Source organism: Mesocricetus auratus, unplaced genomic scaffold (assembly GCF_017639785.1).
Source record: "Mesocricetus auratus isolate SY011 unplaced genomic scaffold, BCM_Maur_2.0 Super-Scaffold_100009, whole genome shotgun sequence".
In the NCBI taxonomy this organism is placed as follows: Eukaryota; Metazoa; Chordata; class Mammalia; order Rodentia; family Cricetidae; genus Mesocricetus; species Mesocricetus auratus.
The window spans coordinates 55,606,972-55,619,731 of NW_024429193.1; the positions used below are offsets into that span (position 1 = coordinate 55,606,972).

The 12,760-nt window shown below is 44.5% G+C and overlaps 1 protein-coding gene across 1 annotated transcript in view; it reads left to right on the top strand.

Annotated features, from left to right (window-relative positions):
* The window catches only part of Ttf2 (transcription termination factor 2), a 32,451-nt gene extending 20,190 nt beyond the window's left edge, over nt 1-12,261 (top strand). Inside the window, exons 16-23 of the mRNA XM_005076517.4 lie at nt 135-217; nt 775-908; nt 1,781-1,951; nt 4,317-4,375; nt 5,511-5,661; nt 6,616-6,698; nt 8,609-8,683; nt 10,962-12,261. Coding sequence (XP_005076574.1) covers nt 135-217; nt 775-908; nt 1,781-1,951; nt 4,317-4,375; nt 5,511-5,661; nt 6,616-6,698; nt 8,609-8,683; nt 10,962-11,106 — 901 coding nt within the window. The 3' untranslated portion in view covers nt 11,107-12,261. The remainder of the gene's footprint in view (nt 1-134; nt 218-774; nt 909-1,780; nt 1,952-4,316; nt 4,376-5,510; nt 5,662-6,615; nt 6,699-8,608; nt 8,684-10,961) is intronic.
* Nucleotides 12,262-12,760: the final 499 nt, after the last annotated feature.

Sequence of the window (12,760 nt, forward strand, 5' to 3'; positions counted from 1 at the left end):
TGTGAGCTGGGTATCATTTAGCCAGTACATTCTCTAACTTGCCCAGGTCCTACTCCAAGTTAAGCAACAAACACTGTAAGAAGTCTGACCTTAGTGGCTGTAATATATGTCTTTCCTCTGTTGTTCTGAGATAGGTCAGCTCTCCGGTCCTATCTAAAGAGACACGAAGGTAGAGGCAGCCACCCTGGAAGAAGCCCTGATAATCCATTCACTAGAGGTAAGTTGGGGACACTCAAACATGTAGCCACTGAAAAGTGGGACTTCTAGCTGTTAATATAGCAGAAACAGCTTATGGGCCCCAGGTCACAGACTATATTTTATCAAAGCTTGTTAAGCCAGAGAAAAATACACTGATCTCAAAACATAAGGACTTCTTTCTGTTTTCTAAATCTGCATTATTTAAAATAGGCAAGGCAGGACAACAGAAAAACCTAGTCTTTCATCTGACTTCATAAACGTGTGTTGTAGGGCTGTCAAGAAGGCTTAGCTGGGGAAGGTGCTTGACACCAAGCCTGAGGACCCAAGTTCAATTCCTGGGACCCATGTAGTGGAAGGAGGGTGGGACTGACTTCTGTGGGTAGTCTCCTGACCTCCACATGCATACCTTGGTACACATAGCACCCAAGAATCTTTTTCTTTAAATATGTTACAGCTCAGTTATTGACTCTCAGAACAAAAAAAAGGTTAACTAGCCTCACTCAGTTCCCAGTTCTGCCCCACATTTCCCTGTTTTAATCCTGTACCGTTTCCTGGGGCTTGTCTTCTCTCTGTAAGTGGCCCAGGAGTTTGGGTCCAGTGTGCCGCGGAGCTCCGCTGCAGCAGACTCACAGAGACCCAGCACCGTCCACGTCCTGTCCCAGCTTCTACGACTTCGCCAGTGCTGCTGCCACCTGTCTCTACTGAAGTCGGTGAGAGAACGCACCAGTCCAGTGGTTTTCAAACCATGGGTCACAAGCCCTTGGGGGGTCAAATGATCCTTTCACAGGGGTTGCCTACATCATCAGAAACTATAGACACTTACATTAGGATTTGTAACAGTAGCAAAATTACTGTTCTGAAGTAGCAACAAAAATAATGTTTTGGTTGGGAGTCACCACAACATGAGGAGCTGTATTAAAGGGTCACAGCATGAGGACAGTTGAGAACTGCTGCTCTAGTCTACTGTCACTTCTGTAGTCCTCTGTGGCTGGCACCCAGGCTCCCAAGTAAAGGAAAAGGCTGGTCTGCAGGGCTACAGTGGGAGAAGAAGAAACTGACTTCATGTGTTTTATATTAATGTCTGTGAATTCTCACGATTTCCATGGCGGCAGATTCATTTAAAACACACACACACACTTTTGTTTTGTTCTAGATTCACACTGTTTTAGACCAGGAAGTGACTGATGTCAAGGAATCCATTTGTGCATGCTTTGCTATCTCGGGGTGTCATAGAGCTTATGTAGTTACTGTTGTTTAGTGCTGAGGATTATGAAAACTCAAATACAAACTGGAAGGTAGCTTTACACTAGACAGAGGCATATCTAGAATTCTCTTTGCTTAGTGTTGTCCTTTGTCAGAGAATGAACTATGAAAATAGAATGTCATGTAATCTGTCTGGCATGTTTTAAACTTGATCGTATGGTTTATCTGACGAGAAACCTAAGGGTTGTGCTTTAGACAGGGCCTTTTCCATAGAACTGGAGAGAAAAGATAGTTTGCTCTCCAGTGTTGGAAAGTAGCTGCAAAGAATGCTTATCACCTCCACTGCCCCGTTCCCATCCCTTCTCTCTGTTCTTCCAAGGCCTTAGACCCGACAGAGCTGGAGAGCGAAGGCCTCGTCCTGTCCTTGGAAGAACAGCTCAGCGCTCTGACCTTGTCCAAACTCGACTTCTCAGAGCCATCGCCCACCGTTTGTCTTAATGGCACATGCTTCAAGGTGGAGCTTTTTGACAACACACGAAAGAGCACCAAGGTACTTTTGTCACCTCTGTGCTTTACAGAACGATGGAATCACATTTCTGCCCTGTGTTGGAGTACCTCACTTGTGTGCAGAAGAGCCGTGCGAGAGCAGGATTATAACTATCAGATTCTAGAGGCCCCTCTAGGCTTAAAGCCTCACCTTGTCAAAGAACTCTAAAGCTTCATTCATGGTGGGCTTTCAGGAAATGATTTGGGACAGCTCTGCCATCAAGGTAGGTTCTCTGTCACAGATTACTAGGGAAGGGCTGCCAGTTTTATGCTAGGAGTGGGGACTGAGCAAATGAGGGATTTAGGGAAAGCTTGGAAGGAGAACTGCAGACATGACCCTGGAGACCGTGCAGTGTGCAGTGACACTGCTTTGACTTGTTGGATGGCTTCCAGCTGTGAGTCCTGTTTAGTCATTAGTCAGTCAGCTCCAGTTCACTAAAGGCTAAAGGGCTTTATTACAGAAAGACAAAGCTATGCTGTAATTGGAGTCCTGCCTCTCATTTGGCTTACAATATGCTTCCTTAGCCCACATACCCTCAAAGTAGGGCTTGCTTTTCTCTCTTCCAACCTTACGTTTCCTTTCCACTCTTACCAAAGCTTTTTTAAAGATGTGGACTAGAAAGGAAGTCACTGCCAGAGGAACATCTTGGCAAAAGAGAAATGCTGCCTCTTAACTGAAATCTAAAGGCTTTGTTTTGTTTGCATGTTTCAGTTTGTGTGTTTGTCAGTCAGTTGTGGAAATCAGAGGATAACCTATGGGGCTAGTGTTCTTTCGCCAGGTGAGGTTCAGCACACTTACCTGCTGAGGCATCTTGCTGTTAGTTACAGTTTGAGAACATGAACCTAGGTATTTACTATAAACAACTGAAAAATACTAAGAGCTCTGTATGTGTCCAGCTTGTATACTTTAGCATCATTGGAATTAGCTGCTATGCCCTTGCCTAGTACTCGGCTTCTTAGCATGAGCCATTAGGAGACGCAGATCATGTTAGGCTTTGTTAAGAGGGAGTGGCTTAAAGCCTGCCAAGCTCTTTTGCTTTCTTCTGTGAATTTTAGGCTAGAGCCTTCCCTCCTCCAGCATTGTGGAGGCCAGGAGTACAGGAGTGAGCCAGACACGTGGCATCCAGCTTCTCATAGCACCTGAAGTCCTGATAGCAAAGGATGATTACTAAGCAATGATTGTGACTTATGCTCGGAACTGGGACAGTAGAAACAGGAGTAGAACATATGTGGTAGACACTGTTGCTGGAGTGTCTTTCCTGCCTGGTCCCGCAACCATTAGCCCCAAATAAACACACAAATGCTATTATTATTATAAAACCGATGGCCAGGGCTAGCTCTTAATTATTAACTCATAACTACTAATCTGTGTATTTCTACATGGCCTTATCTTACCAGAGAACGCCTGTCACATCCTATCTTCCTGGTCTCTACATGGCATCTCCTCCCAGTCTCTCTCTGCCTACCTTTCCCAGAATTCTCATCACCTAGTCCCGCCTATCTCCCTGCCTCTATTGACCAAACTGTTTTATTCATCAACCGCTAAGAGAAACATATATACAGAAGAACATCCCCCATCAAGGCACCTGACCCACACTTAAGTGTCACCCATGATACCCCAACAGTATGGCCAAACAAGACCTGAACAATGACAGTACCAAATAGACATACTAATGTGGAAGAGAGAAGTCTCACAGGGTCCTACCCCTGGCAAAAAAATACAGGCAGCCAAAGACTGCTGCTGAGAGATGGGGCAGCCTCTCCCAGGGCTGGGGCCCGTAATTGCTTATCCAGTTCACAATGGTCAGCCCTAAAATCAAGTGTACACAAGCCATACCAAACAGACTATGTAGGTTATATTTATATGTGTTTATATGTAACAATAATAAATAAAAAGGCCTATCAATTTGAGAGGATGTACTGGGGTTCATGGGAGATGTTGAAGGGAAAATTGTAAAGGGGAAGTGATATAATTGTATTTTAATTAAAAAAATTGAAAAAAAAATTTTAAAGCCAAAAAGACATTAAGCTGACATGATATTCTTACTAGAGGGAACAGGTGTGACCTATCAGGTAAAGAATGTCAGTATGACTGACGTGTCCTTTGAGGAGGGCTTAGTAAGGAATGGAACAGAGGTCAGAGCAGCATGGGCCCAGAGGTCAGAAGGGGCTTGGGCTCTGTCCTCAGTAGGAAGTCATAGAGAGGAGAGGGCAGTAGCTTACATTTAAGAAGTAGCCTCTGGCTGCAGGAGAGTGAGTGGACAGCCAGGCCAGAAGCATAGAGGCTGTCCAGGACATTGCTTTTGTAATTCAGAGAGAAGAGACAAAAGTGAATGGCTTAAACTGCAATGTTATGTGACCTTTCCTAGGTGTCTTCTCTGCTGGCAGAACTGGAGGCAATCCGAAAAGGCCCAGGGTCCCAAAAGAGGTGAGTGTTATTTCACTACTTCTGCAAGGAAAGTTGATGCTTGTGATGCTCTCAAGTCTTAGCTTAAGTCATGCCCTGCAGAACGCACTGAGGTTATGGTGTAAATTCCTGTAATTTCTAATTGAAATATTGTGATGTGCATTGACCGGGATCCCTGGCTTACCACACCCCTGTGAATCTGGGTAAGGTAGGTGTCTGAAGCAGTAAAAGAATGGAAGAATGGGAGGAGAGCTGTGCCACAGCTCCTAAGTCAAACAGAGAGCTACTGCTTAAGCTAAGGCTTATAGTCAGGTGGGTTCCTTTTGTCATTTGCTGCATCTTCACCTGTATAGTCTCTCTCTCTCTCTCTCTCTCTGTCTCTCTCTCTCTGTCTCTCTGTCTCTCTCTCTCTCTCTCACACACACACAGATACATCTATATAATGTAGCTGCATTTGCATATGTAAACAGTTCCTTAATAAAAGCTCTGGGTAAGCCATTCTTGGGGTGAGCAACCTAGCAGCTGTTCTAGTGGCCACAGGGCAAGTAGCCAGTGTCCCTTTTCTGCTTTTGGATGAGCACTAGGACCCAACAAAAGGCAGCTGGAGGTATTGCTTTGGCCTAGCAGCCCTTGTCTCTTGCTCTAACAGGTGAGAGTGGAGCTTAGAAGTAGATGGGAGGACTATAAACTGCCAGCGTGACCTTAAATGTGTGCCCATGTTAGCTTCATGCCACTACCATGTGTGGTCTCGCAGGAGACACTTAGAAAGCAGACAGAGTTTGTAGCTCATGGCTCTGGAGGCTTCAGTTACGACTGGAGGCTCCCATTGACTTAGGCTGTGGGTGAGGGAGCAAATGACATTAGCCAGGGTACATGACACTACAAGTAGCCACATGTCAAGCCAGGAAGCAGGGAGGACTGCCTCCCCCAGGCTCTACCTCATCATCATTCACAGCGCCCCCAACACTGCTACCCCAGGACCAAGCCTTTACATGCAGGCCTTTGGGAGTCACTGTCCCAAGCACAGCGTGACCTTTCCCTTTAGGTAACGGATTCTGCTGGTGTGCACTTTGTATCTTGAGACTAGTAGTGTTACAGCCTGCAGAGGAGACTGCATAGTCTTTGATGGTTTGGGTTTTTGTTCTCTCCTCTCTAGTGTCATTGTCTCTCAGTGGACCAGCATGCTGCAAGTGGTAGCACTGCACCTCAGGAAGCACGGACTCACTTATGCCACCATAGATGGCTCTGTCAATCCCAAACAGAGAATGGATTTGGTGGAGGCATTTAACCACTCCCGGGGGCCTCAGGTATGAGTTAGGTGCAGCAGGCCTGTTTAATTTAGCAGCATATTGTTCTTAGTAATAAAATAGCATAATGTAGCAACTCAACCTAAAAAGTACTCAGTCCTGATCCTTCCCAATATTTATAATTTATTAGACATTTATTGGGGAGTCCTTGCTAAAGTGCACAAGTAACTTTATGAGAACTAAACTGAAGAGTCAGCAGAGCTACGGGACTTCTGTAGAGGAGGAAGCCTGGAGGGTCTGTGGGCCTTTGACTGAGCCGCAGGAGAACAGGGTCGTGTGATAGGTCAGGACTCAGGAAGCACTAGTTGAATGGAAGGGAGGGTGATTGAGTTGTGGAGGACATGGTCTTAAGACTAGTCATAATTTGGTTAATGCAAAGCTGACCACCGAGGATCTAAATTACAGTGTCTGTATATTTTGGCAGACTGCTTTTTGAGGTTGACGCTCTATGGAATGTGAGGATTTTTTCAAAGATGAGGTCTGAGAAATAGCATCCTAATGTTTCAGAACATTACTTTGGGAGAATGTGAAAGGAACATATTTCTTGTGTTTTGACCTTGAATAAGAGGTGGAATGATGCTGGTCAGCTCTTTCTGTACCTACAAACACCTGGTGTAAAGCGAAGGGGCTGCTTTTGGCTGCTTTGGAGGTTTCAGTAGTGCATGGTCAATGAGCCCTGATGCTTTTGGGCTTCTGATAAGGGAACATCTCATGGCAAGGAAGTAAAGAAGACAGAGAAAGAGTCAAGGACCAAGGTCTCATTATACCTTTAAAGGAATTTCCCAATGACTTGAAGATCAATAGCACCGACCCCATAAAGTTCCACCGCCTCTGAACTAGTGTCATGATGGAGACCAAGCCTTTGCCACCTGACTTTTGGGGCACTGACCTAACCCATGGCAGATGATTATGAGACCCAGTGTGCAGAAGCTAATAGAATGTTTCCTTCTGCAGGTTATGCTAATCTCCCTCTTGGCTGGTGGTGTTGGACTCAATCTGACTGGAGGGAACCATCTTTTCCTTCTGGACATGCACTGGTAACCAGGGTTTCCTTTGAGTTGTTGCAGCATGTCAGGGAGAGCAGCAGGGTCTAACCTTAGGTTGTGTACCTTTAAGGGAGTCATGGAGACATCTGTACAGCCCATTTGAGTTGCCTATAAGGCTGGCTGACATTCCAGCACTGCTGTGTGAGCATTTCATGGCTATTTGAAGTAGTTCGTGAATTTTATTGATCACCAACTTTAAAAAGAAAAAATTTAACATTTTTACCCATAAAAATGAAGAACACAGGAAAAGAAAAAGAAGAAGCTGGGTGTAATGACACACGCTTTTAGTCCCAGTGCTTAGGAGGCAGAGACAGGTGGATCTCTTGAGTTCCAGGCCACCCTGGTCTACAGAGCAAGTTCCAGGACAGCTACACAGAGAAACCCTGTCTCAAAACACCAAACAAAAGAAGAACACAGGTTTTTCTCATGACTGAGAACTACACTGCTCAGTTTGATGTTTCTAGAGTGCTATTTTCCAGACATAGTTGTTGAGAAGGAATCAAGGAAGTCTCAACCGTAGTTACTCCAGAAGGAAGAAGAGGGATTTTCTAACTGATGGAAATGCTTGTTATGTCCAGCTACCAGCTTCACTGTGTGTGGCGCCAGTACCTTGGTGTGTGCCCTTCCTAGTACAAGACAAGTGAGAAGGTCACATGTGACTAGGTGACCTCTCACAGTGCCACTTTCTGATTTTCTACTTATGTAAACCAGGATTGCTGTTTCAGGCTTTGTTTTGTGGTGCTGGGGACTGAGCCCAGGGCCTTGCATTTGCTGATCCTAGCTTACTTTTTACTTTGAGATAGGATTCACTAGTCGTGAAATCTGGCCTTGAACTTGAACTGTAGTCCAGGCAGGCCTTAGGCATTTGTGATCTTCATGCTTCAGTGTTGTAAGTAGCTGGGACAGGCCTGCACCATCATACTGTTTTCTGAGTACTGTTTGTAGGATGTGTCTACTTCTCCACACAGCTTCAACTGGCGCAAAGAGGCCAACTTGCTTTATCTGTGGAGAATGTAGGTAGGTTTACTTAGGATTCATATACACAGAAGCGAGAAAAGCATACTAGGAATTCTACCAGTTTTGGGATGGAGAAATATTACCCAGATTCTAAAGAGGAAAGATGAGGTCCATTTAGAGTTGATGAGGATCTATAGGGAAGGAAACAAATTATGCCTCTTTAGTGGACTTCAGTGAACACTAAAGTTGAAGGAAATATTTGAGATTATTAACCAGCTCTTATATTTCAAAGGAGGTTCTGAAGCCTCTATCCATGGTCAGCAGCTAGTAAAGACTGGATAGGAATCCTGCTTTCACTTCTGTGTCTCAGAGAGCCTGACTGATGATAGTCCTAAGAGCTATTAGGAGCCTGTTCCCAGTTTCTCAGTAGAGGATATGATCTTTCTCAGTAAAAGGATGTGGGTTTTTAGGTCAGTGCCTTCTAGAACAAGCTTGACAGTCTTCTGTAAGCGTATTTCACTTTGCAGGGCACATAGTTCTCTGTTGCATAGTCTTTGTTTGTTTTTCAAGATAAGTTGGCCTTGGCTGTCATAGAACTTTCTCTATAAACCAGGCTGGCCCTGAACTCACAGAAATCTGCCTCAGACAGGGTTTCTTTGTAATCTTGGCAGTCCTGGAACTCACTCTGTAGACTGGACTGGCCTTGAACTCACAGAAATTCCCCAGAGCCACTTGAGTGCTGGTATTAAAGGTGTACACCACCATCCAACTCTGTTGCATATTCTTTTTTCTTTGTTTGTTTCCTTAAACTCCTTTGAAAATGTAATGACTATTTTTAGCTAAAGAAACATACTAAAATGAACTGTGGTCTGGACCTGCCATTAGGCGGTGTTTTGTCAGCCCTGTGTAGGATGCTGGAGTTTCTGAGTTACATCTCTTAACAGGAACCCCTCACTTGAAGACCAAGCTTGTGACCGGATTTACAGAGTAGGACAGGAGAAGGATGTAGTCGTGCACAGGTAAGCAGAGGTTCCAGGCCCTTCTCAGCATCTTCCTGTGTGAAAGCTGCCTTTGGGGAGTCTTGTCATAGACTAGGAAGTGTTTGGTGACCACTGCACTAATGATGTTCTACAAGTATACCTCAGGGTACTGGTCAGGAAGGGAAGAAGCAATCTGAGGTAACATTTTGGTCACGGCCAAAAAGCAAGCGTGTCTGGTAATAAGCCACAGCTCACCAAGGGGGGTATCTCTGAAGGGCTTGTTCCCTGCCCACCCCCACCCCCCACTTTTTTTTAACTTTTGGCATGGCACAGTCTTGGTCATACAGAAAAGTTGCAAGGAAATTACCAGAAAGTTCCTGTATTCGGGTGTCCGTGTGTCCGTGTTTGTGTGTGCGCGTGCGTGCGTGCTTATGTGTGTGTGTGTGTGTGCGCGCGTGTGTGTGTGTGAAGTGATCAACATTAGAATGTTACCATCAGTATAATCCAAGCCTGATCAACCCATACTCGGGTTCCTATCTCCCAATACTGTCCTTCACAGCAGAAGATCCCACATCCCAGGTAGCATTTGGTTGTCATGACTGTGTATCCTTTTATCTGCCAGTGCTCTTTTCTGATTGTGACACTGTCTTTGAAGAGCACAGGCTGTTACTTTGCAGAGTGCTCCTCTTTGGGGCCCACATAACTTTAAGAACATCAGAACGTGCCTCAGTGCTACAGTCCACTCTTCCTATGGCCCTCGTGTTTGCTTCCTTTGCATGACAGGGTCTAGTGGAGACTTTAGGAGTCACAGTCAGTACTGCTTACCTCCATCCCCTCCTCAGTCTTGTAGAGTGCTTCCACCCATTTCATAGACACCGTCCCTGTTGAGGGTCAAATTTTGGTGACATCCAAAATTTGCCACATGCAATGATAATTAGTTTCCTGTCTTTAGCTCTCTTCTCTGCTCATTCTATATTCTCCTTTAATTATATCACTCCACTAAGTTCAAAATCTATATTTTTAATTCCTCTGTCTCTTAAAATTCCAACCTGGATATCTGGATCCCTGCTAAACATCTAAAACTAAGTATGCATTCTCATCCGTCTGCATTCATCTGCTTTGTGTTCAGATAACAGAATGATTGCTTACTGAACATGTGAATGTGCCAAGTATAATCACACCCTCCAGGGTAAAAATGTCAGTCTGCAAGTTTTGCTTCCTATTTCCTCAGTACATACATGTGCCATATCTGTGTGGGTAGTACCGGTTTATCTAGCTGTACAGCCAGAAACTAGACTCCTCTCCCTCTTCCATGCCCAGGCCTTCAGTTGTATTTTCTGAGCTGCTAACCACCCTTTCCTTTCCATCCCCACTGCCAGCTCCCTATACGGTTCTGCTGATGCCTGTCCTGCCTTGCCAGCAGAGGACTCTTTCTGACTGATCGCTGCTGGGACATGGCATACGTTCTTCAATGGCTTACTTCCTGTAGATTTACTCTCAGGGTCTCCGTGTGTTGGGGATAACCACTGAGGATCTGGCCCATAGCTCCTGAACTTTTGCTACCAGTAGACTTGACTGGACAGCATGATCTTTAATTAAATATTTAATTAAATATGCCATTTTCTAAAGCTCAGCCACAGTTTACACAAATTCTCATTCCCTGGGATGCTGTGCCTACTCCACCATCTCATCTAGCAAACACCTGCTCATCCTGCGTACCACGGATTAAGAGTTAACTGTCATGGAGCCCTACACCAATTGCCTTTTGTACCCTGGATACACTTGCACTGTACCACTTCATGGTCTTATTAGTTTTGTTATTTTTATTGGATGTTCATATCTTTGTTTTCTCCTACAAAGAAAAAAATATACTTGTTTTGTCACTTCCCATAGGACGTGGTATATGTGTATATAAATGCATACATACTTAGTTGGTACTTGAATGAATGGTGACTTCGATTTGAAAAACCTGCTTATGGTATGAATTAGCTAAGAAATTAGACACTCTGCACTTAAACACACAGACGCTTGTCAGAATCTTGACCTTTGAGGCCCTTCTGACCTTGTCAAAATAGAATTGGAGTAAAAGCTGGGCCTTTACATTTGTTTTAGATAGAAATGTCTACTGCAGTAGCCCTTACTTCAGAAAGTCTGAGGCGCATCACTTTAGGCAGACGTATTTCGTCAAAGTTGTGTGGATTCTCTGCTCTCATCTAATGCCAGGGAGACATCTCCTTTAGAACTGAAGTGGAGGGAAGTTCGAATGCACACTTTGGTAAGCTGCTTAGACGCTGACATATGTTATCATTTGTTCTAGGTTCGTCTGTGAGGGGACAGTGGAAGAGAAGATCTTACAGCTCCAAGAAAAAAAGAAAGAGTTGGCCAAACAGGTCCTTTCAGGATCTGGAGGATCTGTCACCAAGCTCACACTGGCTGACCTCAAGGTCCTCTTTGGCATCTAGCTTCCTCTGCCAGTGCTGTATGTGCTAGGGTCTGGAGTGGATCTTTCCATGATCCTAGAGCCTTAGATGCCATCTTACTTAAACTGGGGCATATTCCTCTTCCAGGAATTGAGCATGGGTCACCATGTTAACAAACTGGTTAGTTCAACATGTTTATCCACTTGTGTGATGCCATAGAAACCAGTTGGTTATTTCAGATTGAGCCTGTCATGGTGGTGCATGCCTATAATCCCAGCACTTATGAAGCAAGAGGATGGAGAGTTCCAGGCTGGCCTGGGTTAAAGACTTTCAAAACAAAGCACAGAAGTGCTTTGGAAGCCAGTCATAGTCTATATAATCCCAGCACTGGAGAGGCCGAGACAAGATTGTGAGTTAGAGGCCAGCTTATGCTACAGGGTAAATTCTAGTCCAACCTGGCCTACAGAGTGAGACCAAGTCTTAGAAGTTAGATGGTCTGGGAAAATAAGTCTAGAAGAATTGTACAAATGCTTTGGTGAAACCCAACAAGTCATTACAAGCATGGTGACAAATGCTTATAATACCAGCACTTTGGAGGCAAAGCTAAAAGGATCTTGAGTCTGAGATTAGTCTGTGTAACATATTGAGTTCTTTGGCAGCCTTAATTACATGGTGAGACCCTGTCTATCAAACAGCCACAAAGCCCTCAGTTGATGGGGCACCTGGTCTTAATTACCTTTTCTGTATAGGCTCTGTCCTGTCTCCTTGCTGGCGGGCTGCTCCTTGTAAACCTCTTTGTAGGCTGAGAAGACGGAAGATCATGTAACCAGCCATTCCTATGTGGCTGGATGAATCTAGACAGTTCCTCAGACTTAGGGTCAAGATATTTTGCATATAAACAGATGTTGCATAGTCATCATGGTATCATCTAGCGTCTGTCATTTAACCTGTGCATCATTGTTTCATTTAGGAGTATTTCAACATCAGTGTGACTGTGTTACTCAGTTTCAGCACTGTATCGTTTAGTATCTGAGCCATTTGGTATCACAGTATTTCTATCATGTAGTATTTGTATTATTTAATGCTGATGTCAATTTTAGTTATCAGTAGCATTTAATACTGTTGTATCATTTAGTTTATACCATGTACCACCTTGTGTTATCATTGGTGTAGTCTTAATAAATGTGTTGGACAGTGTCACAGAGGTAATGCTATGTGTTCCCCAAACCCCATCTTCTTTTCCTCAGAGTATCCAGAGACCACCTGCTGCAAGTAGGGTCCTCATTTCTGAGTTGTATCTGGGAGAGCGTGGAGAGAAGTAATATAAGGAAATCGGGTGTCCTGTGCAACTTTCTAAGTGTTTCTTGTTGTTGTTTCTGTTAGCCTGCTCAAAATAGGAACTGAAGGAAAGATAGATGTCGTGGCATAGGAAGGGTAACTACCACTAGATCAGGGGTTCTCTTTTTTTTTCCTTTAAAAAAACATTGCTCGAGAATTTCATACCGTATCCACTTTCCCCTCTCAATATCATGTACTCTTTTTAAATCCATTGAGTCTGCTCAATGCTGACAGTATGTGCACAGGGCCATGCCCTGGAGCACTGGCAGTCAACAGAGGTTGTAGCCCTGAAGCAAACTGACACCGCCCCTTCCCCAGCAGCCATTAGCTGGCTATAGCTCTTAAGCTATGGCTGGGA